This window comes from Zonotrichia leucophrys, chromosome 2 (assembly GCF_028769735.1).
Source record: "Zonotrichia leucophrys gambelii isolate GWCS_2022_RI chromosome 2, RI_Zleu_2.0, whole genome shotgun sequence".
Taxonomy (NCBI): Eukaryota; Metazoa; Chordata; class Aves; order Passeriformes; family Passerellidae; genus Zonotrichia; species Zonotrichia leucophrys.
Window position 1 is genome coordinate 41,061,410 of NC_088171.1, and position 26,342 is coordinate 41,087,751.

General features: G+C 41.8%; 1 protein-coding gene across 7 annotated transcripts in view; it reads left to right on the plus strand.

Annotated features, from left to right (window-relative positions):
- Positions 1-2,043: 2,043 nt before the first annotated feature.
- RBMS3 (RNA binding motif single stranded interacting protein 3) overlaps positions 2,044-26,342 on the plus strand; it is a 707,668-nt gene continuing 683,369 nt past the window's right edge. For 3 of the 7 annotated variants that reach the window (XM_064704687.1, XM_064704690.1, XM_064704691.1), the window contains exon 1: positions 2,392-3,042. In XM_064704687.1, coding sequence (XP_064560757.1) covers positions 2,863-3,042 — 180 coding nt within the window. In that variant the 5' untranslated portion in view covers positions 2,392-2,862. Of the gene's footprint in view, positions 2,195-2,390; positions 3,043-3,530; positions 3,553-26,342 lie in introns of those variants that run through there. The other 4 variants (XM_064704688.1, XM_064704693.1, XM_064704689.1 and 1 more) reach the window with 4 other exon arrangements.

Below are 26,342 nucleotides of genomic sequence, written 5' to 3' on the forward strand. Positions count from 1 at the left end.
TTGTGCAGAGAAACTGAGAGCACACTGTTATGATGAATTGATTTTAATAATTTTATTTTTGCAATAGAGTTGTAAATCTCTTGCAGCATAGAAAGGAAAGAGGGGTAAAAAAAGAGGAAGAAAGAGAAGTTTGAAATCGGCCAAAGGCAAAAATTTGTACTGACTTTTATACAGTCTAGGGCCTGCCCTTTTCTTCTTATGTATGATCATGTTCACTTGAACTATCTCAGAAGTTTCTTTTGGTTTTGGGGGTTAAACTATCTAGGATTAGGAGCAGAGCTTTCTGAGTTCAGGGCCCCCACCTTTGGAATTAGTTTTCCTTGGTTCTCTGCCAATGTCCAGCTCCAGTAATCTTCAGAGCACATGGACAAATATTTGTGTTTGGGTAAGTTTTTCTGTATTTTTAGGCTTGGTTTTGTTTGGAATTTTACTTTACAGTCCTCAAGATGGTAGATTGGGAACTGTTATTTTCTAACTGGATTCTTTAGTAATACCCACCATGGGAAGTTTTCTACGTAATTTATCAGTTGTTTTTAAAAATTTGCACTGTGGTGCCTGAGTGAACAATGTATTTATTTTCACTTTTATTTTGCCATTTTCCAACCTGTGATACTGGAGTACTTTGACTGAAAAGCTCTAGAGGACAGAAGTTTGTTCCTTGCATGACTTCTTCTCTGAGGAAGGCAGGGGTGACTGTGCAGGTGGACAGACAGTGGGATGGCTTATCAGCTGTGTGGGCTCACTGCTTTGTTCTGGGCAATTCTGCTGTCAAGTCCACCTTGGCACACGTTGTGCAGCCATTGTGGCTGTGCAGCTCTCCCCTCCAAAGTGCCTGTCTGCAGTCTGTACTGCTTTCTGCTTATGAGACCAGAACTGCAAGAGTGCCCAGAAGGTATAAGGCTTTCTACCTCAAAACGTAGCCTTTCAATAAAGTCTGTTGTAATGATTACAAATGGATGACTGTAAGTAGTCTGAAGTATTTGATTATAAAAGTTAATATATATGGCTTGATTGTCTAATTATTTACTTCAATTTTAAACATTTGTGCTGGTAATTTCAGTAGAAAGGCTCCTCATTTTCACCAATCTGAGAAAATAGCAGGGACTGTAAATACTTGACATGTTTTGAGAATAATACAAAAGGATCTTTTATTAGAGATCTTAGAGATGTGTATTTTAAAAATTCAGTTTTGGTGTGACAAAGACTTTTTTTTCTCTAGTGCAAGGTTAGCTCTTGCCCTTTGTCTGAATATATTGTAACAATAAGAACTGTTCAGGTTCCCACAGTAACAACACTGTTGGGGGATAACACAACCCAAGGGCAGGAATAAAAGGGTGTCATAAAGTACCTGATAGTCACCTGCTTCCCAAAATATCCTGGGAGAGGTTCTCTCTTGGCTTAAAACAGACCAGCTACCGAGGATGTGGCCCGGTATCTGTGCAGAGCGGGTAGTCGCTGTCAGAGAGGTCAGTACATGCATCAGCTGGATGATGTATAGATCAGATCTTTGCACTGCAGGCTCTTAGGGGATGTTTCCAGTTAACTTCCAGAGCAGCTGCTCCTCAGGACAATGGGGTGTTATATTTAGAAGTGCAGACTGGTCACCTGATGGTGTCCTGATTTAAGAACGATCAGGTCTGTGCTGTACCATTCATCTCTTTGAAATGAAAAGGGGAATAGCTGAAGAGTTGGCTTGGCTCTGGCACCACTAAGAAATACTTGTTTTGGTATAAACCACTCTTAATGAGGTTGCATTTTTTTTCCCTATCATGTCTAACTTCAGTCTGAGAAGGAAGATAACACAAAGAATAAAACAGTCGAGAGTGCACTGCGGTCACAACTGATTTAGCAGCTTACACGCGATTTTTTTTTTCCTTTTCTTTTCTCTTCTTTTATCTGTGTTGATAAAATCGGAGAGCCGGTGGCTAGCACTGATTTAGATTTCCAGCCTGAATTTGTTCTTGTTTTTCTCCTTACTTCAGTTCTCCTTGTGCAGTGCTGCGTGGCGCTGGCAGCCTGAGAGAGAGGGAGCTCCAGTCACACGCATAGACTCAGACCGCTGAGAGGAGATTAACATCAAGGAGCCCACATTTGCAATAGCGGGTGGCGCTGGGGGGAGAGGCGAGGGGAAAATAAAATAAAAGCAACAATCGGGTAAATGCTCCTCTCTTCTCGCCACCAGCACCTTGCACAGGTCTGAAATCGCTTGTTTTGCTTTGCTGTATTGCGCTTGCCTGGGCTATGGAGAGGGGAGGGGGAGGGGAGGAAGGGGGAGGTTTAACTTTTACTTGACATTACCGGGTTATTGTCACTTCCCCCGTGTTAAACCCCGGCGGTTTCCCCTCGCCCCCACCCCCTCCCCGGGCTCGGCTCCATCCAGTTAACTTTGTTCAAAGGGCTGCAGCCGGGAGGGCTTGTCCGGGCCTGGGACACAGATAGCGTAAAGTAAATAACCACCACAATTAGGCTGGGGCCGCGAGTTGATCTTCGTGGCGAGAGATCTGCTTAGTTAGCGTTTGCTGTTTCGGGGCGATTGAAGGCCGCCGTGCCAAGGACACGCACACGCACACACACAGACACACACAGTCACTCTTACACACGCACGCTGGATACAAAAGTCTGGAGGATCTAGGGGAGAATTGCAGCCGCCGGATCGGTGCAGCAGCCGCGGCCAGAGCCATGCGTGTCACGGCCTCCTGAGGGGGGAAAAGGAAGGAAGGGAGGAAGGAGGAAAAAACAAAAGAGAGAAAGAAAGAAAGAAAGAAGGAAAAAAGAAAAGAGGTAGAAAGGAAAGCAGAAGAAAGACGCGGGGTGGTGGAAAGTGTTTGCCTGCTTTTGTCTCGCAATACAGTGAACTGGAAGATGGAGATGGATGTTAAGGGAGTTTCTCCGTGCCCGGAGCCCATCCCCCCGGCGGCGGGGTCTGGCGGCTGCCCGCACCAGCGCCCGCACCACCGCGATGGGCAGCCCGCGGAGCCGGCCCCCGCCGCCGACAGCGGCCACCCGGAGCGGAGGCACGGCACTGAGAAAGAGGACAAAAAGGTAGGTCCGCTCCGCCGCCGGCCGGCCGGCGCCGCGCCCGCCGGAGGGGCCGGCTGCCCGGGGCCGCGCTCGGCGGGGCGGGCGGGGCCGCTGCCGTTCCGCTCCGCTCCGCTCCCCGCCGGCCCCGGCCGCGGGCAGCCCCGCGCCGCCCTTTGTCAGCGCGGCGGCGGCGGCGGCGGCGGGAGGCGGGGGGCCGGCGGCCGAGGTTGTCTGAGGACACGGGGGTGGCGGGGCGGGGAGCGCGGGGCCGCCGCCGCCGGGCCCGGGGCGCCGGGCATTGTTCCGCCCGCCCGCCCGGCGGGAGCGGCCCAGGTGCCGCCGCCAAAGTTTAACCTCACTCTTCGAGGGGCCGCGGCCGGCGGGGCCGCCGCTCCCGTTCCCTCCCCGCGCCTCGCCTCGACTCCCAGCCGGCGGCGAGGGGCGAGTCACTTGGGGGGAAGGAGCCCGGGCGCTGTGTCCCTCCAGCCCTGCTGTGTCATTGCGGACCGGGGGACGGCTGCTCGCTGCCGAGTGAGAACCTGCGGGTGACGGAGTTGAGCGAGAAATGGGTCAGATCGCACCCTTTGGTGCGAATGTGTCTGCTGCTGGGAGAATCGGAAAGTAGGGAGGATGGGATGGAAAAAGGTTGCCATTAAGATAATGTCAGCGGAGTGCATTGATCAGTGCTTTTGTCTGTGGGCACTGTCTTCATTCATTTTTCTCGGCATGGGTTTGCTAAACTGAAGCCGATGAATTCTGCTGTGTCTGTAGGTCTGTGACAGGCAGAGACTGGTAAATGTGTAAGTTTCATCGTAATTCGGTGATGGTTGCAAGGTGTGATCCCTGTGTGCTAGACTGTAAAACACATCCGTTTGTATTTTATTGAAATCCGAGTAATTGTCTGAATGCACAGATACCCCCAAACAGATTATAATCCTAGTGTAACGTAAAAAAGAAATGTTGGCATGTACTGGATTTGAACCGTGTTTCTTCAACTAGTTTTACTATAGTTTGGTTTTGTTACAAATGTGTAAGAGAACAGTAACACAATGAAGGAATGTAAGCGAGCAATGCAATAAATCAATGCAACAACTATGTCACACCACATATTTGCATGACTAGAGCTCCAGTTGTCATGAGAAAGATTTCTCATGTTGTATTTTTTAAAAATTGTATTTTTAAATGTAGACTCCGAGCTTTCAGCATTTGCCTCCTACACTTCTGGGCTTGTTACTGTTCGGTAAAATCTGTGCTATTGTTTTAATTAAAAGAGGGTATTGACGTTGGATCATTTAAGCAGGGCCCGTACAGCTTAAGAGGGTGGATGCAAGGGCTTTATTTTTAAAATGGTAACTGGTGGTTTACATATTGTGATAGATGAGCACAGAATTCCATCTCCTTTGAGTTTATGAATATTTAATTCTGTCGTGACTGCATGTTACTGTACCTAGCTGAATGATTTGTGTGTGTGTGTGATTTGCTTCTAGGATCCCTTTCCTTGCACTGTGCTACTTACTAAACTTAAAATTATTTTATTTCAAAATAATTAAAATGTAGAGCCAAGGTTGCCATTTACATGACTTCGTTTTGCCACTTCCTCGAGAATTTTAAAACCCTGCCATCAGCAGAAATCCATGCTCAATAATTACTTTCTGATGCACCACACAGTCTAATGTTTTACCAATCATGGACATAAGGAAGGCAAAGAAGGTGTGACTCAAGGTGAATGAACACCAAAGAAGGCCTGATTCTCTGTGGTGTGGCTAATTAATGCGTTTAGACGACTCAGGATTGCATTCTTTTATTCTGTATCTGCCAGCATTTTCTGGACATATAAAACAAAAGTACTACCTCTTTTTTTGGTTTTTTGTTCTATCTATAGCCATGCTAAAGTACTGTGATATATTCATCTTTTTAAATTCCACTATTAGCTTTTCCAAGTTTGCCATTGCCAAGGTTGTTGCAATGACTAGCTTGTATTTTTGGGATGTGCTGTGATATTTCAAACCTCCCTAAATGTATGTATCTTTTCTGGATGCTGTCCCAGGACAACCAGTACTTCTTATTAGTGCAGAACTATTTCAGATATCTGGTAAAGTACTGGCAACAGAAATATAATGAGAAGGGGAAAAACCATTAGAGTGATAGTAAAATCCAACACTATTGTGAAAAAAACTCAAGTCAACTACAACACTGAACTCATTTCTGCATTTCTGGAAATATCATCTAAGAACTTTCTAAATTGATTGAAATAACTGTACCACTGTTCTCTTGGCCCTTATACAAACTTCCAAGGCACACTGATACATGCTAGAAGTGTCAGCGCTCTACATGGAAATTGTGAAGGACATTAGAACGTGGATTCCTGACAATGTATAATTATGACTACCTAAATATTAAGATCTTGCAATGTCTCATGATTTCACTGTCAGATTTCCTTTTTGGGAGCATGCTTCAATTATAAAAAAATCTCATATTTAATCATTGAGCTCCATTTCCAGTGGACATAAAAAAGTTCCATCTAAAAGGAACTGGGTCAAATTTATGTTCTAATAAAAGTATTTTTTGTCACTGCCTCCAAAAGGAGCATTGAATTAACCAAAACAAGCATTTTCCTAAGTCTGTGGAATTTCAGTAGACGATACTACCGTAGTCTCACTTATATGGATACTAAAGGTTTTTTCTCTGCTGTATATTAGTTTATTTGTCATTGAGCTTCAATAAAATTTTGGAATGTGTGTAACTTGAAATATATCCCACTGTCTTCAGCTGAGATGCTGATGTGCTGAAGTGTGTGCTTAAGTGCTTTGTTGGAGGAAGACCTAGGGTACATCTCTTATATCTTTCTGTTGAGATCATCTCTAACTGATGTATGAGAATAGAAATTATGAAGCTAGACTTTATAATTTATTGAGTATACTTGGTGCTTTAAAGCCTAGTTGACATTTGGGTGGGAGAAAGTGAAGCACAAATAGTAGAGTGCAAGATTTAGAAAGCTAATGGGCTTACTCTATATGGATACTATTTTTTTGTCTTAAAGCAAAACACATCAGAAAATATTTTTCAACACTCCTACAATGTTTTCTGTTATTTTAGTTAAAAGCATATAGGTCTAATCCTATATACAGAAGCATGTTGACATTCTCCAGTATGGCAAAGTGAGTGACTGGGGGAGAGAACAACCTGCAATCCTGGCTGTTCATTCCTGGCTGGAGGTGACAGCTTGTGTGGGTGGATTGTCACACCATCTTGCCACTCCATGACTCGGTGCCAACAGATCCAGGCCCCTAAATTGTACCAAGAATTCTTTCCAGCTTATCTTGGAATGATTGCATCTTTACAAGGATCAGTGTACAGAGCACTTTGGAAGCAGAAGGCAGCTTTGCAGTTCCTTTGCAAGCTGGTGACTGTGGATGAGGTTTATGACAGCTCACAGCTCAGCATGGGTAGAGTTTTCCCAGAGGTGATACCCTGAGCCTTGCACTAGGACTTTCAAGCCCTTGGCTACAGCCAATCTATTACAGTTTTTTCATTTTCCAAAGCCCCCAAGTTGTCCAGAAGTTTGTCTGAGGTATGGATTTGGTAATGTAACATTTTATACTGAGGAAGACTTCTGCATCTCTCTGGTATGCGCAAATCATTTAGCACAAATGATCTACAAGCACCTCCAGAGCTTTCACTTTATACCTACATTCCAGATATAGAACCATCTGTGAAGTGGCTCCAAAGCGAAGAACTTTCTGTGTATTTATATGGAAGTGAGCACACCGGGGTTATAGCAAAGCCAAGCTTATGCGGGCTGGCTACATAGTATTCGGGTTCACAACCAATTCACCAGTGTTTGATGCAAGAGTGCTGAGGTGTTTTGTGGGCTTTTTGTATGTTATTTCCCAGGATGTTCACTTGTGATAGTGCTGTGTGATAATGGCACCCAAGTGTGAGCTTCTAGAGGGGAAATCTGAGTGCTTTGGGAAAAGGCACTTGGTATTAACTTGGGAATTCTGTTCTGCAATACACATGATCTGATCATCTGTCTCTTCTCCTAGCATATTTACAAGAATACTGCTATCAACTATGCAGTGCTTGTTCACTCATCCTCCACAAGCAGTAGGTCAGGAATAGTGGGAGACACTTCAGGGGAATTCTTTTTTAATAGTTTCTCTTATATATTTAGTTATGTTTTCTTTGGAAAGCCAAATGTTACTGTGTGTTTACATTTAGAGAGAGAAGGCTCAAGAAATGCAGTTTATGCTTGAAGCAGATGGTGGGGATTCTTTCAGGGGGTAGATCACTCCAGTCTCAAATCAGATGTGCTTGTCTTACCTTAGGCAATTCTGTTGTGAACAGGAGTTGTCAACCACTGCCATGTTTCTTGGAGATTTGATTGAGTTTTTTTTTGCCTGATAATCTGGACCCATCCCATTGAGCAATCAGAAGTTAACCAAAAACTGAAACTGAAATCAATAATGGCTTTGAGGAACCAGTATAGGGTGTGTGGGATGAAGAAAGCAGAAATAGACAACACTACTGGTTGGCTGTGGTAGCAGCTTCTCCTGATAATAGTGTAAAATGCACCACCTTGTATTAGTTGGAGTTTGTTAGTACTAAAGGCTTTGTGCCAAGTGTATCATGGGCTATGGTTCTGCCAAGATGTAATGCAGGCATGAATGGTCAAGGTCAGGCCATTGGTCAAGGTATGGATAGATGGACAAATTCTTCACCACACAGATAGGGCAGAAAACTATACTTGTGGTTGTTGTTATTCTGAGCTTTTGATGTCAGACAAAAGTTCAAGTGTATGCTTAAAGTGAGGACAGAGCCAGAGAATAACGTCTTTGTCTAAACCATTGGTAAGAAGATTTCAGAAATCATTCCCCAGCCCAGCAACATGAACTCTGTCTTTTTCAGATCCACTCTTAACCATCTGTTCTTTATTCTTAAGCTATTCCTATCTGTGCTGTGGACCATTGTGATATTGGTATTGATCTGCATAGTTCAGTTTCTTCCTGATGAAGTGGTCTGAAAAAAAGTCAGCACCCTGTTCTTCCAGGGTTCCCAGAGCCTGGTGGCTGCCTGAGTGGTCAGCCTGACCCAAAGCCACAGATCCAGGACGTTCTGAGTCCCTCATATTCAGGTATTTATCCTGCACATTCCCAGATCACAGCTTTGGGCCAGGCTAGCTCATGACTGTGTGGGGAGACTCCTGGACACCTGTTCCTGGAATGGCTGCCCAAAGCCAGAGTGCCTGGCAGGTGCCTCTGGAAGGGAGGTTTTAGTTCTTTGTATTGCTGATGTGGGCAGCAAAGCTATTAGCCCTGCCATTAACCTGTTTTGATGAGCAAGACCCAAGAGCTATCTGCTTTGAGGAGACTAAGTAAAAAATTCAGATTTAAAAAAAAATAAAAAAGAGGAAATTCATTATGAACTGAAAGCCTTGCTTTGCAGGCAGGTCTGCTTCTGCATTTTGATGCATTTCATGTATCTGCCTCACTCTTTTTTCTAGTGAGAGAATGAATCCTTAGATGAACCTAGGATTGTGCCTCTGTTACAAAATTAAGCAGATGCGAAGAAGAGAGAGAAAGAGAGAAACTGTTAGTATCTGAAGTCAGAATAACAAACTCATGTTCTATTAGACATCAAAGAATCCAAAAGGAGATAAGATATTGGGAACAAGACCTCACCATTTTCATATCACCAAAATTACTTTTTTATTGTATTTTGGCAATTCCTTTTACCGTGTGACCAGCATGCGGGTCAAGGGCAGTGATTCTCCCCCTCTGCTCCACTCTTGTGCACCCCACTTGGAGCACTGCATCCAGCTCTGGTACCCCAACATAATGAGGACATGGAGCTGCTGGAGTGAGTCCAGAAAGGCCACAAAGATGATCAGAGGGCTGGAGCACCTCTCCAGTGGAGACAGGCTGAGGGAGCTGGGGCTGTTCAGCCTGGAGACGAGAAAGCTCTGAAGACCCCAAGCAGCCTTCCAGCGTGTAAAGGGGACTTACAGGAGAACTGGAGAGGGACTTTTTACAAGGGCATGGAATGACAGGACAAGGGGAAGGGCTTTAAACTGGAAGAGATAATTCTTAATTAGGCATTAGGAATAAACTGTGTGGGTGGTGAGGCACCTGAAGAGGTTGCCCAGAGAAGTTGTGGGTGCCCTGTGCCTAGCTGGATGGGGTTTTAAGCAACCCAGTATAGTGGAAAGTGTCCCTACCCATGGCAAGGGGTTTGGAACTAGATGGTTTTTAAGATCCCTTCCAATACAAACCACTTAGGGATTCCATGATTCTATGATATGGGAAAAAATCTTACCTTAAGTAGATGTCAACAGTATGACCACATTATTCTTACACTAAATAAAAAATGCTGCACTCTCCCAGCTACTGAGAAGATGATTAACTGAATCCCAGAATCTGGAGTGTGGGGAATGTGTGTTTTATGTTAAGGCATAAAGTTGGAGAACGAGGAATTCACACCTGTGATTTGCCTGTGTCTGTGCTAAAACAACATACATGATAGTGCATGTGAATGATTCTTTAAAATTTTACCCAATACAAAGATTTCTAAAAAAAGAATATGCTATTTGAAATAGTTGTCCTCTCAAACAAATCATATGAGAAATGTTTTGGTGAAGTTTACCAGTCTTACAACTGTTTAAATTTTTCAGCCCACTGATCAATAAGTGGATGAAGCTTGAAAAGGTGATCACACTCTGACTGGGTCCAGGAGTAAACATATTCATTGTAATAGAGAGATTTCATGAAAAGTAAATACTGCTTGGAGTTAGTACAAAGTGAAATTAAGTGCATATGTAGTTGATTGAATAACAAATCCAGCGACATAAACAATGAACATCATGGGTGGGAGCTGAACAATGCTCTTGACTCATCGGCAACACAACCACAAGTTTTGTATGCAGAAGACACAGAACTGACTCTCTGGTTAAAGGCAATTTTGTCTTGGCTGCAGAAGGGTTGTGAGGATTCCTACTTGGACGAAGATGCAGCACTGAAAAGGGCTTTGTTATCTCCTCTTGAGCAGTTGGGCCATTGCCTTGACTCAGATGTAGTGATATGTGCTCATGCCTATGTGCTGAGACTGGAAAGCAGTTCTATTCAGGACTGCACATGACAGCTCAGAGCTTGGCCAGTGCATGGCATATCCTTCCCACTTAAGTAGAGCTTGTTCTCAAAAGCCCAGTATTCACAGGAGTTCCTGGCCAAGAGCTGAGTGCCAGCTTGTAACAAATCTGAGGCTTCAAACAATGGATAATCAATGAAGCTAGAGACGAACAATGCCCATGTTGTTGCATGCTATTCCCAGTGTTTTCCTAGATGCTTGTAGTGTTTTTAGACCATCTCTATCTGTGATAAAAACTTACTGTTCTGCTGAATCCTTACAGCACAGCAATTTTTACTAGACTGAGGTTTCAGTTTACTTAATCGCCTAAGCTAAGAGAGATGTATAGTTACTGATGTGTGAAGTGGTTCAGTTTTTCTTTGGTTCCATATTTGGTTGTTCTCTGCCTGCCTGTAGCCATGCTGCTCATACAGTGACTGGGATTATTTCCCAGCACCTTGTGCTAGGTGGATTTTTCTACTGACTCGCTGCCAGCAGTAGTTGTCCAGCAACGGTATAAAAAGTTGCAGAGTCTCAGTAGAGTTATTGTTTTTTAACACCTTGTCTCTGAAAATACCCAAATAGTAAAGAAAATGGGACTACAGCTGCAAATGGGAAAAGTAACAACAGGACCACTGATAATAATTTCCATAAAAGTAGGGGTCAGATCAGGTTTTAGTGTGATGTTTAAATGTGTAGAAGGAAAAAAAATGGATCTGAAAGGCAATGCAGATGGTAGTATTCTACAGTAGTTTCTGTGCTTCCTCACTGTCATCCTTTCTGCATGGTTCTGAAATTCTCCTCTGCCTATAACAAAATTTTCTGTTTTATTTCAGTTCCCCACATTGCATTCTGAGATACAGGGGCCATATAAATTGTTTCAGGAACTCTAGTAACCAGTACATCTTAACTGGGATAAAACAAGACAACATTTGGCTCATAGTATGGACAAGGACAGTCATGTATAAAATTTGTTAGACAGCCATGATTTGCTAGAAAAAGAGTAATTCTTCGATGCCTAATGGCTTCTGCCATGTGTTTAAATGCAGCTGTTATTTTTGTTATATATTATAAGAAGACAAATCTTGTTACAGAAGCAGAATAGGAACAGTTTCTTTGACTGAAAAGCAAGTGTTGAGTGAATCAAAATTACAGGCTCAATCCACAAAGCTTGGTTAATGCACTTAGTGTTCCTGGGCTTTGGAGTTCATTCCATTGAACACCTTGTCCTATGGTTACAGGGTTTATTGTTTCCAAAAAGCTATTCGACACAGGTTATTCAAAGTGATAATGTGATCAGTCAGGAAGTGCAGGGAAAATAAAGGTAACATTCCCCCCTTTAGTTCTAGACCCTCTGCAAAAGATTCTTATAATTGATTGGAGAATTAAATGAAAGTATTGTGGAACCCATGCCTGTTCTATCAGCACAGAGTGTGTTAATTGATTTCAACAAGTGCCTCAAGCACCACTGACATCTCTGTTTTGCTATTACCCAGTGATGGTTTTCTCACTGCGGTTATTACTGAGTCTGTACTGATTTTTAGGAGACCATAGCAGAAAATCTGGTTTTGGACCCAAACTACTCAAGGTCTTTGTGGAAAGGGAGTTAAAGGGCTAGTGTCTAGCAAAGATAACTTTTGTGGTTATTATATTTAGTAGCAATTTTGTATTCAACATAGTATAAATAAATAGGCATTGTGCTTTTCTGTGGATTCAAAAAGAGTAGTTTATTGCCTTGAGGTGTGAATCAGACATGACACAGGAAGGGTGACTACAAGTCCTCAGAGATGGGCAGGTGAGCATGATGTGTGGGGGTAGGTTGTAAATAACTTCTGCTCTTCAGATGAATTAAGAACGAGAGGGAGTGATGTGGAGGGGCAGAGAGGGAGCAGCTGGAAAACTAATCGAAAGCAGCAACTTTTGAGTAGGGCTAGCAGAGAGAGGTTTGTAATGTTTTGAGGCAAAAGAGCTTTATGAAGTGTGCACTGGGTCCATGTGGAGTTAAGGAAGCACACAGCAGAATTCCGCAGCATTCACAAAACACCAACTGAGGCTTCACAGACGTTGTACAGTGCCCTGGTTAGCCTTGTTAACTTTATTGAGTGTGCTTCGAGGACATGCAGACTTTCAAAGTATGTGAAAACCACTTTTAATAATTAATTGGCTTACTTTCTCCCACCTATTGTTTCATATCTAGTAAATGGCAACAGCAAGCCATTGCCAAAGAAAATAGATACAATAATATTTAGGTTAGTTTGGTTTGAGATATGACACGCTAAAAAGGATCTCCCCAAAGATCTCGGAACTTAAATAATCTCCATTTTTTGTCCTGTCTTATTTCTCCCACTATCATAGGATATGCTCTTAAACTAAATTTTCCCCAATCTAGTAAGTGGTTTCGGGAAGATCAGTCCATTTATAGAGTGCGTCTATATGAACTAATTTATAACTGGAAGCATGTTTCAACTTTACTATGTCAGGGACATGCTGAAATTTCCAAGTGATAAAATTACTTTTTCCTTAAGCAGAGCAGCCAGCATCTGCATTATCATCTACATCCCTGCACACATGGTGTGGCACAGGAAATGACACACCATTATCAGATGGCTGTTAAGATGGATGCAGGGAAATGGTGAGGTTGCTGGCATGGCCTCAAAGACAGACATCCACAGATGTTCTGTAGTCACTTCAGTGCATGTAGTTAAAGGGTGCCTGCTGTGCGCTTGGGGGAATTTTTGCTTTAACGGAGAACATTAAATTTTTGAGGAGGTCATGAATATCTGTCCACAGGGAGAAGGGAGGAGTAGCAAGCTTAGAGGGAAGGAAAGCCATGCAGATTTTCAAGATGAGCAAGGCGGCAACAAAGAGTCAGACTTACTTTGCCTACCACAGTAGGGAGGTGGCTACTGCGGTGCCATGTGCTGTTGTGGTCTTGCACAAAGCATAGCCTTGTTTGACCTTAAAGTGGGATCCAAGGGTGCCACTTCTTGAATTTGTCAAGAGAACACACCCTATGCAGAAGATAAATAATTGATGGATCAATTCAGAGAGAGGCCATGTGGAGGTTAGAGCATCAGAGGTGATCAAGGTCAGTGTGTCTCAGGGAATCTTTACGACAGGACTGGCATGAGATAATCAGGCAGATCAACATCAAAACTGGGATCATCGTGTGCTGGGAGACACTGCTCAGGGCAGGGAAAAAGCTCTGGGCTCCCTGATCTGCTCTCTGCTCTGCATTTTCTGCCTGTTGGTAAGATTCAACAACATTCTCTCTTCAGTTTTGCAGTTGTTTTGCAGTCATATGCTTTTGTATGCCGCTGCACACAAAACAGTCACTGAGGTCTTCCTAACCAATCAGGTGATGCAGTCACACTTGTACTTAATTGCTGCTGTTTTAGAGTCACATTTAGCTCCTCACAGCAGGTTATTGGTTTGGTCACACTATCCTATTGACTGGCATTATTCCTGATATCTCCATACTGCCCATGTTTGTCTGCAGATTCAAGCAAAGTCCATGGAAAGGTGTCATTCTGCAATGTCAGTCTGCATTTCACAAGTGACTGTGCATGTTACCTGTGATCATAGTGTGACACCTCTTAGTCATACATCTACATCTGATGGTAGTAACTGGAAGAGACTAGAGACAATAAAGTCAGAGAACCATAGATAACAGGTACTTTTGTACTATGAGCTGTGATAATAAGAACTAGGAGCAGGAAAACACAGTGACACAATAGTTAACAGCATTACTCTTTTATTTGCTGATAGAGATGACTTGTTTCTCACCTACACAAAGGAAAATTATAGATGAATCTGTCATAGGTAGGACTTTTGCCATTTTTAAGACTCAGGTCAGAGCAGTTGCACCTGTTGACACACAGTTCTGTGGTATCAATAATCTCAGTATGCAGTGTGGTCCTGTTTTGTTGTACATCTGTGGCAGAGACTGTCACAGCTACCCAGAGCACTGTGAGAAGTACAGAAGTTCAGTAGCCAGGGTCAGGACCTCTGAAAGGTGGTGTGGAGATCACTGCAGAGAATTGAAAAGGTGAGCTACCAAATGAAAAGTACAGAAATGCACTGTGTGCATCAAGCCACTCTGTGCACAAACAGAAGTGTATGTGTTGTGCAGAGTAAAGGCAGAAAATGTTGAGCTCTTCTTCCAACCAACTCTTGTTATGGTGCATAAAATAATGGGGGTGAAGCATACGTACAGCAGTGAGGCAAAAATAATAAAACTCATATTTAAAAGCCAAACCAATGTAAAATGCATAAATGGGATCGAGTGATAAATTTTAAAGGCTAAGTTACAGAAAAGAAGAATGAGGCAGTTCATCCTTTTTCCTCAGTTAGCAAGAATGAGGGAATGTGACCTGCTTATATGGCTGGCCACTGCTTGGTCTGTAGTATCTGGAGGCGCATTCACCATAGGTAAAATACTATTCCCATATTCCATTTGTGCAGCTGGTGCTGGATGCCAATGCAATGCTGGCCACAGAGAGGGACAAAGTCTTACCTCACATCTGTAGTCTGTTACTGTCCTCTCTTCTGATCTCCTTCCAAACCAGTGCCAGGATGGCTGGCAGTGCTCCTGCAGACTCTGCAACAGAAAACAGAGACCACCCCCTTGCCATGACTGTTACTGTCCCTCTCTGACAGCACTTCACATCAGCCCAGAAGTGTAAGGATCAAAAGGACTAATAAAGTATTAAACTTAAAAAACACAGGGTTTGGAAAAGTGCTTCAGCATCTTTAAAGCTGAGATCTAATATTTGACTTCATGTAGGCTAAGGACAAATTTTGTGTCCTACTAGCAAAGGAATTTCACCGTGTTTTTCACAGGCATGTTGTATTTTACTGACTTAAAATGATTTATGACCAAGTAAAACTTGTTATGAGTAGAAATTATGCATGAGAGAGTGGAGAAGTACAGGTTGTTAAAAAATAATCCAGAGGAAGGTGTATTAGCAGGTTCAGATAGGGTTAGTTGTGCATTGTCAGTGCTCTAACAACTTACAGAATTTTTACATATACACACTTAGGAGAATGACATTCGATAGTATCAATGGGAAATTGAAAGTCACTTCTATTCTTCAGAGCTGTAAGAGGATTGTTTTGAGCAGTATAATTTTGGGAGAAATTTCCAGATTTGGAAAATAAGAAAAAGGAAGGAACACGGACAGATCTCTTTTTGAAATAAATCTGAATATTTAAAGTTTACTAAAATTACAATTTTATTGAGCATGCATTGTTCAAGTCTTACTATGTTCCACACAAAACTCTCTAGAAAGTCCCTTGATGAGATTTTGTTTGGGATTAGGAATTATCCTTCCTTGGAGCAGGAGAATGCTGTAAATCTTCCATGTCATTTCTATATGATTCTGTGCTGGGAAATGCTTTGATGGTTTTTAAAATGAAATGGCATCTGCTGAGAGTTTTCAGATACATTTAAGCTCCAAAAGTTAATATGAATTACCTGACAATTGTCTTAAGTGAATGCAACTATAAATAAAACTGCAGTCTTACATACTTACATGATCAGATCTTGGAATTCTGAGGTTTTGAGTGAGAAGTGCCGTCCTCCTTTATGTAATTAAACAGTGCTGCTACAATGAAACCTGTACACTTCCATGTTCATGTAGCACTAAGTGTAATATTTCAACAGTGTAAAATTGCATACCCTACTCTATCAAAAACAGTCTTAGAACTAAGGAACACCAGTGTGCTGAGGATGTGATACCTAATCTGAATCTATTTTTGGTATTAGGCAGTTGATCTAAAGTGTTAGTGTGATAACTGAACAGTGTTTTGAAGGACCTTAAAAAGGAAATGTATTTTGAAGTGGAAACTGTTGGCTAACTTGCATTTTCCAAGGCTGATATATTTAAAGAGGTATTTCATTATAATACAATATTTCAAATTCTAAGTAGTCTTTTCTAGAAGGGATGTGTAACAATGTCAAATATTGCAGTTGATAGTGTAGCCTTAGCCTGCACAACAAATTTATAAGAGTGGAATTCTTTGTCTTCTTGCTTTTGCTGGATCACCAGTTTGAGAAGTAACACATCTGTAATAGAGTCAGGCTGCTTTTTTATCAGCAGCTGATGGTGACACTCTTAAGAAAGGGCCGAATTCATACCTACAAATAAATTTGTCAACAAAATATGAGCATGTGAGACAACAGTTCAGTCACATTTCACTTTCATTTTTTCTCTTTTGTGCTAGGGAGTAACTTTAAAGTGTCAGCTCTTTCAGCTGAGTGTCAGCTTTTTAATAATTTGCTGCAGTGTGTCAACCCCCTCAGAATTACCATATGTTAGCTGTTTACCATGTTACCAGGACTGAAAGCATGCGCATTGAGCTGCTCCCCTTTGCCTACCTGTGTTGCTCCCAGTGACAGCCAGGTGACTATTTTAGCTGACAATTCAGGCACCATCAGGAGTGCCCCAGGTGTGTTTGGTGTGGCTGTGCACAGCCTGGGAAGGTCAGTCAGTCACAGAGCCAGGCAGCAGGAGGAATGAGGCTGGGTGGTGGATGTGCTTGGCAGCCTGGCTGGTGAGCAGGAAGACTTAGAGGCCTAATCCCTTCCTTCCTTTTCTGAATAGCTGGGCAACCAGGAGACAATTACACTGTAGGTTGTGAGATCTCAGTGGGAATTTGCTTCTGAGAAGTCCTGGCAATGGAGGCAGGAGAATCTGTTTATTCTGATGTCTGCCTGTTTTTGACTAATGCCACCGCTATAGGATATTATCACCCAGCAGATATTTGAAATACTGTAATAACTCTAATTTTCCCTGTTCTCACTGTCAAAAGGAAGAATGACAAAGGGTTTTACTCATGGCAAACCTTGTGCTAATAATGGTAATGTGCCAGGGTGTATCTAGTTTTGGACTGTATCCTGTGGCTGGTTCCTGACTGTGAACCGGAGCTTTTGCTGGCATTTTCCTGTGTCTGACATTCAATTTGGACCTGTACTGCAGAGGGAAACAGTAGTAAGCTACTAACAGAGTGCCAGATAGTAAGAGGATGACAAGTCTTTTCCAGTCTTGTGTGAATGCTATTGAATGAGCAGTCAGTGTGCTAGGGGCCAGTGAGCCAACAAATATGTTCAGCGTTCCCAGAAAATAGTCTTCAGAATAGTAGGAGGTGTGATTATGAAGGGGAAGCATTTGAAAGCTATAGATAGTGGAGTTAGGCAGGAGAAGTGAGCTGGCAGGAAGGCATTTTGAAGCAAAATGGGGCTCTTTGTAAGCCTTTCCCACAGCAGCTCTGCCCATCCAGCCTGCACGTTCCGCTAGTGTGGAGCTGATGGGGCAGGAGACTGCCAGCACATTTCCCTGTGGGAAAAGAGGAATGAAGGTTATAGGGAAGTGTCAAGGGGACACACACATGGCATGGACACAAAGGGCCATCTCTGCCAGGACTGCAGCTGTAGCAGTGACCAGGACTTACTGTGTATTTCAGCTGCTTTTGCCAATTTTCCACATTCTGTGAAAGTGAGTTCTCTGATGCGGAATTGTTTGACAGTCCCTCCTTTTATACTTAGCTGTATTATTTACCAATTTTGAAAATGGTTCAGTAGGGGATAACTAGTGTTCTGAGATCATGATGGGTCTCGTCAGCTTTCCAGAGAGTAGAGCAATTACTGTGTGAATAGAGGTGAACGTGACGGACAGGCTGGGTGGCTGCTCTCTCTAACCTGAGCATGAGTTTTCTCTTGTTTATGTGCACACTTCTTCTCTGTGATTAGCCTCAGTGGAAATGCCATCACCAGGGTCCTGCAGGCAGCAGCAACTTAATAGGCAAAATGGAAGGGGTTAGGTGTTCTTCTGTCTTTTTCATTTTTCATTAAATAAGGCAAAATACACAATAAGTGAAGTCTGATTTGCATGGAAATTTGTGTGCATGTATAATAGATCTGAATGTTAATGTGGGAAATTACTTTCTTTCAACTCAGTGGCCTGTATGTTTGATTTTTAGAATTATTTGCTTCTTTGTAACTTTCTCTAAGTTTCTATTGCAAAATACTGCCTCTAAATTCCTTGAGAAATACTCAAGCACTTGTGGCTTAGTAGATAAGGATGTTGTTGCCTTCTATTGGGAAGTATTTTTTATTAAAATCCATTGGCAGCTTTTCGATAAATTCCTCTTTTCTTCCTCTGTCAAATGTATTATTACAAGGATAACAATGAATGCTGTCATTAAGAAATACCATGCATTTAATAGCCATTATTTAAAACTTCTATTCCATAGGCAAATGTCTCTGTGTGCCTGTATGTGTAAAAGCCAGTTTTCACTGGGTTTTGAGTGCAACTAAGTCTTGAAATGAACTAGCAAATATCCTTTGTTTAAACTTAACAATGATTGTACTTGATATTTTCAGAATTAATTTTTAGACCAGTTTTCGTTATATTGCTGTTGTGTTCTGAGTACAATAGGGCAGCTTACTTGCAGCTGAATTAAAATCTGTGGTTTAATAGCGCTTTACCTTGCCTAGGCAATAAACTATCTCCCACAAATGGAGGTGCTATCAAGGTTAAACATATTAAGTTAATTCTGTAACAAATCTTTGTGTTGCTGATGGAAAATATTTGAGAAGAATTACTCCCTGCTATGTGTGGGGGCTTCATGAATTTCAGGATAATGAAGATAACACTCTCTAAGGGGTCTGCTGAAATATACCCTTTCTGAAGAACTGTCTGAATTCTTCTTGGAAGTATTTGTGGATCAGAAACTGGCTATGGCCTAACTACACTTTCATTTGCTTTGCTTTAGCAAAAGGTGTCATTTTAAACTGACTTTAGGAATTTGATGAAAAATCCTGTGTGGATACACTTAATTCAGTTAAACCTAGCTAATACAAATTTAATATGCATGGCTAATTTATAGATACAAGCTAAGCTAACAGAGTAAGTTTTTAACTGTTTACATAAATCAGTTTTTAAACAGACAAGGAAAAACTTTCATATAGCACAAGATTGAAGAGATTGGGGCTGTTTACCTTGGAGAGGAAATGAATCAGAAGTGAGATGATAAAAGGTTACAGACAACGAAGGTGTAGGCTTTACAGAGCAAGAAATGCTATTTCTACCATCAGGGAAGAACAAGGAGCATTGTGTGAAGGTTAAAAGTGGCAAAGTCAAAAGCAAGTCAGAAGAAATGCTCTGCCATGCCGGGAACTCATTGCTGATGGATGCTGAAGTCGCTGGATAACTCTGAGGGCAAGAGTTTAACAGAGGAGGCTTAGGGACATGATTTAAGGGTCAATTTGGCAGTGTTAACTGTTGGACTCCATGATCTTAGATGTCTTTTCCAACCTAAATGATTCTATGATTCTATCCAATTGCAATGGTAGGGATTAAAAAAATAAAAAGAGCTGTGGAAAAGGTAAATGCCTGTTTGTTTGAAGCAGCTCTGTTATTGATGAGGTCAATTTCCCCCCATATTTAGCTGCTGGTTCAATCTCTCAATTGCAGTATTGTGTCTGGGTAGATCTCCAGTAGCAATTTCTTGTTACTGTACAGATTACCACAATTGTGCCCATTTCCTTCCAAAATCTCATCATGTCTGCTTATTTTCTAAAAGCCACAGCAGACTCTTTTGTGGTCTCATTAGGAATTTGAATCACTGCATTTCGCTGTTTCTAAAGAGCAAATGCCACAAATTTGTCTCTAAAGGTGACTGTCTCTCCCACACATGTGGATAATAGCAAGTACCTTTGTCTGGTTTCCAGAGTATGACATAGGACAGGTTTGGAAAACTTTCAGTGTTGCATAATGCTTGGTTCTTGGGAATGGGAGTGCACCATAGGACAAGGTGGTTTGTTCATGGCTGTAGCTGCTAATCAAATGACTGGGATGACAGAACTCTCCAGAGGACTCCTGGCTAATATCACAGTCTAATGGACAGGCCCCTGAGAATTGCCATGGAGAAGCAATGCAGACAGACTGGGAAATTAAGATTACCTGTTCTCACCTGCTGCCACATCCTGGTGACTTAGACATAATCTGGCACCTCTTGAACACGCTTCCTAAAGCCTAAAGGGGACTGTATTTTGCTGAGCAAAGACAAGAGCCTAGAACCAGGCTTTTGAGTTGGATTTGCGGAGACCATGGGAAAGACTGCAGTGCAGAGTTAACCTGCATTTCTGGATTAGTGCCCATCAGCCTGGTGAGCTGTGTGCTACATAGATAAGAGATCTGGAGAGTGACATCTTGTTCACGTGGATTCCAGTCTTTTTGTTGCTTACTGCTCTGCAGCAGACTCTGAGAGTGTCTCTGCTGTCTCTTGGCTCTCCTTAATCAGCAGCTGCTGCTTTTTATCTCTTGGAAGCAGCCTAATCATCTCCCCTGGTAGTTAGCGAGGTTGTTCTGGGACCCAGATGCTACCTGAGTCTTCTGTGTGTCTGGTGCAGACTGAGCATTGTGGCAGCCAAGAATGAGTGTGCTGTGCTATTTCCTTTTCTCATGTGCTCAGCTAACCAGGTTTTGATCCACGCAAGAGTTCTCTCACTTTTTGCCGTTTATGATAGAATGAGGTCACAAGTTAGGTCTGAGGCCATTTAATCATTCATTTTGTCTTTATCACTTATCCTCATATCCCACCATCCTTAGTCATGCCTACAGTATCAGTGGACTAATTGTACTATGGTGGAAAGACCTGACATGCAAATCTGCCATTGCTCATTATTGTGGCCTGCTTTGTGCACCAAGTCTTCTGTCTCTCAAACTATGTACTCTACAGAATCACAGCCTAATGACAATGACCCAGTTGTACTCAAAGTCTGAGAAGTTCCCTCTGTTTTCCTCCCCTCCTCCTTCTTTTTTTCCTTGGTTTCATTTGGGTTTTTTTTGTTTGTTTGTTATTATTCTGTTTTTCTTCATTAGTGTAAGTGAGCTTTAGGCACTGGACAAGAGTCAAGATTAATTTTTTGCCTACTACTTTCTTTTGCTCCTCTCCATTTCTTGTAGTCCCTCTTTGTGGATCTCTGAGGATGCAGCTTCAACAGATCCAGTAGACTGGATGAAGAGTTGATGGGTCAATGGGGGAGCTGAGCTGGTTAAAAGAATTTTTCAGAAATATTTCCTTAGAAGAATTTCAGATTTGATCTTATTTCAGGAACTCAGAGACAGATTCTCAGGGCCAGATGTGGATTGATGGCAAGCTGAACAGGAGCCTGTTACATGAAGATATTCCTTGTGGGAAAGTTTGATGCCCTTGCACTTTGGCACTTGGTGTGGAGCCAAGACTTTCAGAACTGTGTAAGTGCCAGCAGAAAATGGTGCTTACCTCTTAGGTCCTCAGGAAAAAGCCTAGAGAGGTCAGATAGCTCTGGAGAGGCAGCAGAACCAAAGGTGTGAAAGCTCTGGTTTCGCAGTCCATGGCAGTGTGGCTGCCAGGAGGGAGCTCAGCCCTCCTGGAGCCCTGGCCCTGGGAGGGGTGACAGCTGCTTGGAGTAAATGACATATTCCTCAGGCTCATGGCTACTGCTGACATCAATACCAGGTTCCCTCAGGCTCAGAGAAGTGGTGGGGATCACCTCCCTCCCAAAGCAGAAGCCTGCAGACTGTCCCAGCCATATGGCAGAGGCAGCTTTAAAAAATTTATTCCATTTGTTAAAAAACTGCTTCAATCTAAAGGAAGATGAAAGCAAATAGAAAGTAATTCCTGGTGAACATGAACTGCTGTATTCTGGCTGGCTCCAAAGGGGAGCCTGAGAACAGCTTGCCAGCTGCACTGGGGAGCAACTTCTCCCATTAAAGGGATACAGCAATGCATTTCTCTTCCCAGCTGGCATTCACTGCGGCTCATGTTTATGGCACTTTCCGGTGGAAGCAGAGCTCTCCAGAGGACTCCTGGCTAATAACACAATCTAATGGAAGCACCCCTGTGCTGAGTGATACTGAGGATGGAAACCTTACAGCCTGCACTGAGAAGTCAGGCCCTGTAAGTAAAAGCTGTAATGATTCATTTCCTTCGTGGATGGACTGTGGAGAGGCATGTGTAGTGTACAGTTACAGCTAGCACAACAGTAACACCAATATAAAACAAAACCGTGCCAGTAAAAGAAACACTGAAAAAATGTCAGTGAAGAACTAAAGCAAAGGTGGAAAACTAAACCATGGCTAGTTCTGCAACCAGGACGTGTTTGTCAGTTATTCTCATGGGAATATCAGGTTGTAATTCTGAGATAAGTAACATTAATACTAAAATAGAGTTTTGTGCCTGTATACAAATACAGGGTTTAGGAGGGTGGTAGTTTTAAAAAAGCTCTTTTCTGATGCTTACCTATGGCTCTTTTTTGAAATATTGTTTGTACACTAAAATATACTGCAAGTATAAGTCTATGTCTTGCATTTAGATCTAATGTTACAATGACTGTAAAATAACCCATTTAGAATAATATGCAATCGAACTCCATTAATATTGTGTTGTAGCCTGAAATTTCTGCTGTAGCGAAGTTATTTTTATGTAAATAGAGAAGTTTGGATTGTAAAGTAAACAATTTCCATTCTGTATTCAGCAACTGAACTATATTTCTTTTTGACACTTTTGCAAAATGTGTTACACAGGATTAGTAAAAAAATCACTCACTGGAGCTTTTATATTTAATTTCACATGGCTGTGCTAACTGAAAGAGGCAGTACTATGTTAGAAATACAATATTTTCTTTGTTTGGAGAGAGGGATGTTACCTGTGATTTACTTACTTGTGGTTATTGGTTGTTACTGGGAACGCCAACATTTTGGAACTGAAATTAATAAAGTTGAGGTACATTAAGCAGAAAAAAAATGTAAAAGAGAAAAATGTGTATTCCTTTGAAAATCCTGTTGTAGGTCATAGTACAGCTGTGTGTAATTCTTTTAGCTACTGAAATGTAAAGTAGGTGATTGGAAAATGCCTAGGTTTTCTGACTCCCTAGGATACTAATAATCATACTTCAGGTACAAACTCTGCATGTCATGGTCTTACCAGCTCAGCCTGCTGCTGCTGTGATACTGGTACCATCAAATTTGAGGCCGTACCAAATGTGGTTAGATGCTGTCACAGTAAATTTAACCCTCATCCATTAGGGAAATAGTCCAGGTGAAAGGTCACTTCCAATATCAAAGTGGCCATTTAATGCTTTTATTTCCTTTAATTGGAAGTGATAATCAATGAGAATCATTTATAAAACCTGTCCAGAGTAGTGATTCTCTACTTAAAATGACATCTTCTGCCCAAGGCACCGTAATTGCAATCAGGTTGATGCCATATGATCATAAAGGGATTCAGAACTTAATTATGTGTATGGTTAACCTGTTTGCAGTACTTGGCAAATAGACCTAAGCAGGTTTTTTCTCTGATAGGAACTTCATTGCGTTTGACCTTTTGTCATCCAAGGATTTGCATAAAGTATTTCCTTCTCTTGAATTAGGTTCTTGAGCGAAATGTTTCATGAACCTGCTTAACTATTCATCTGTGCTACAATAGCAATTAATGTCTGTGTAAGTAAACCTTCTGTTTTAAAGGTCATTAATTTTCTATACATGATACAGCTCAGAGATCCTGTTACTAAAATAATTGGGAGCTAGAGGTACTGATTTATGAAGGAGGATTAAAAATATTAAAAATCTAAAGATTAGCTAAGTGGTGACTAGGAAAGGTTGTGATACAAGTCTTCCTCTTGGTGGTTTTGTTTGTATTGTATATTCATATATTTGTCTGAAGGCTTTTGGCTTTTGTTTCAAGAAAGTCAAACTAGATGTTCCAGTCACCCTTTCTGGTCTTAAAGTCTGTACATCCTACTTGCCTACTTCTTTAAAACCTGATGAGAAATATGTTTTTTCTTTCTGTGGAGAAATATTTTACCCTGCAGACAAACCAACGGGGCCGGTTGTGCTGTAAGACTTGAGGATGTAGAGAACTTTTGGGTGGTGATGCAGCTCCAGTATGGCAGCTCTGCCTCTACATTGTATTTTTGGGTCAGTGTGGAATCTGTGCCAGGCAGTGTTTGCTCCACACACAGACTGCTTTGCAGTGATGTCACATCGCTATCAACATTAGCAGATCAGTCTTTGCTCTGATGGAAAATATCTTTAGACCTGGCTCTCCTTTACATCAGTTCTAACTCACCTGTATGGGAGTTACTTTGGTTTTACAGCTGTAACAGGGGTAGGCTGCATTTCATTAACATTATGAAGATTATGCTAAGGTGAAAAAAGGTTTGTGTGGCAGAAGCTTTTCTCACTGATGAGGTTGGTTCAACATTAATTCCTCATATGGATTTGTTTTGGATTTGGCTGCTTCTGTTGGCAGCACAACTAGTTCTGTAGCATCTGGAAAATGGCCGTGCATCATACATAACCATTATAAGAATACTTATTGCAGTATATTATTTATTTGTAGCAATGCCCACTCTTTATTGGGGCTTTCCAAAATGTAGGAATATATTTACTCTGAAGTAATCACAACCTAAATAATCACTAACGTACCAAAATTTTGAAATTAACCATTATTGCCAGCTAGATCCATAGAGAATATTTGATGGCATGGCTCAGAGTACTTCAATTAAGAATTGCTGATGAGAATCCAACACAGTAAGAAACAAATTAATGGAAGGGCAAGCAGTGGAGCTTCTTGCAATATTTCAGTGTTATAAAGCTCCATTTCTAAATTAGGAGAGTGCGCATTACCAGACTTTCAGCTTGTTACTGATCCAAAAATGAATGTCGCGCATGAACCACTATGGGATAGCGTCATCTTTGCGAGGAAACCACGTGAAGAACTGTGCAGGAGAAAGCAGTGTTTGCTTTTGTAATTAAAAAATCGGTAGCTGTTTGAACCTGTGCAGAAGCTGAAGTGTGAGGAAAGCAGAGGGAAACTGGTCAAAAGCAAAGGAGAATAAATTATGCTTGGCCTCAATGCAAATGGAGTGAGGAGTTCAATGCCTGGCTTCTATGCCACAGTACTTAATAATTTTGCATCACATTTTCCTAAAAACTGATCAGCACTCTGATAAACAAATTAACAAAGAAAATGGAGCTGAAGAATTCTGTTAAACAATATTCTGCAGTACACAGATTCACTCCTGCTTTTTTAGCAGAGGAGTTCAAAGCATCACGTGAAGCACATCTCCTGTTGGATTTGTTTTAGTTTTCTGTTAGATATTTCTGTCAATGAGTGTAAGTTCTCTTCCCCATAAGACTTCTGTTGACTGGCAGAAACCATCTGGTTAGATATTTTTATGCCTGTTTAATTGATAATCAAGATTGAATCCTGTTGAAAAAATCTGACTTGCCTATTAGTAAATTCTATTTCCCCATTAAACTCTGAAGTCTAGAATACAGAGAGAAACTCATTCCTGACCTGTAATAAAACCGACAACCTTTACCTTCTGCTGGTATCTGTAAGTACATTCTCTTTAATCATGGTCTAATTGAGCCTTTGGTATTAGAAAGGAAGAGGAGACTGTAAGAGCCTGAAGGGACAGTTTATCTTAAAATGCCAAGAAAAATTCCATAGCTTCCTAGCACACAGAGCAAAGTGAGTTATGTTCACCTGTCGGGAAAGGAAATTCAGTGGTTATGGTAGACATTGCAGTTCAAGTCATGAAACAGGATCCCAGTGATGAGTATGGCTTAGGACTGATGAATGATTTATGAATGGCTTTTGCTTTTTAGCTTCTGGAGGAATCTTCTTTTCAAGACTTTTCTTATGCTCTGCCCACCACCTTTCTGTAAAGGGAAATTTGCAAGTATGACAAAAAAGCTTGATTATTAGAACTGAAGGTTTAGGAAAAAAAAATTCCTAAATACTGTAAAAGTAGGAATTTAATCATGACAGCTAGCAGGAATGTGCCTAAGGCTTTTTTTTTTCTCCCCCCACCCCCATCTGCATATCTCTAAAGGGTGTGTACAGTGGAAAACTTACTGCTTTCTCCTCTATGCCTTCTTCTATATGCCTTGAGTCCCTGTCATCTTCCCAGCCTGCTCCACGTCTAACTGATGATAGCAGTAGTGCTTTCTACTGGAGAAATACTACTGTTCAAATCCTGTTCATAGTATTTTGGGCAGTAATTAAGTTCAGAATGAAAAGTAGGGGAAGGACAAGTTGTAGATTGGGAGGTATCAGGGATTTGAACACAGCAGTGGCTGGTCACAGCTGTCTATTGCTGTCATGCTAGTAAAGCAGTAACTTTTAGCTCTCAGATTCCCAGG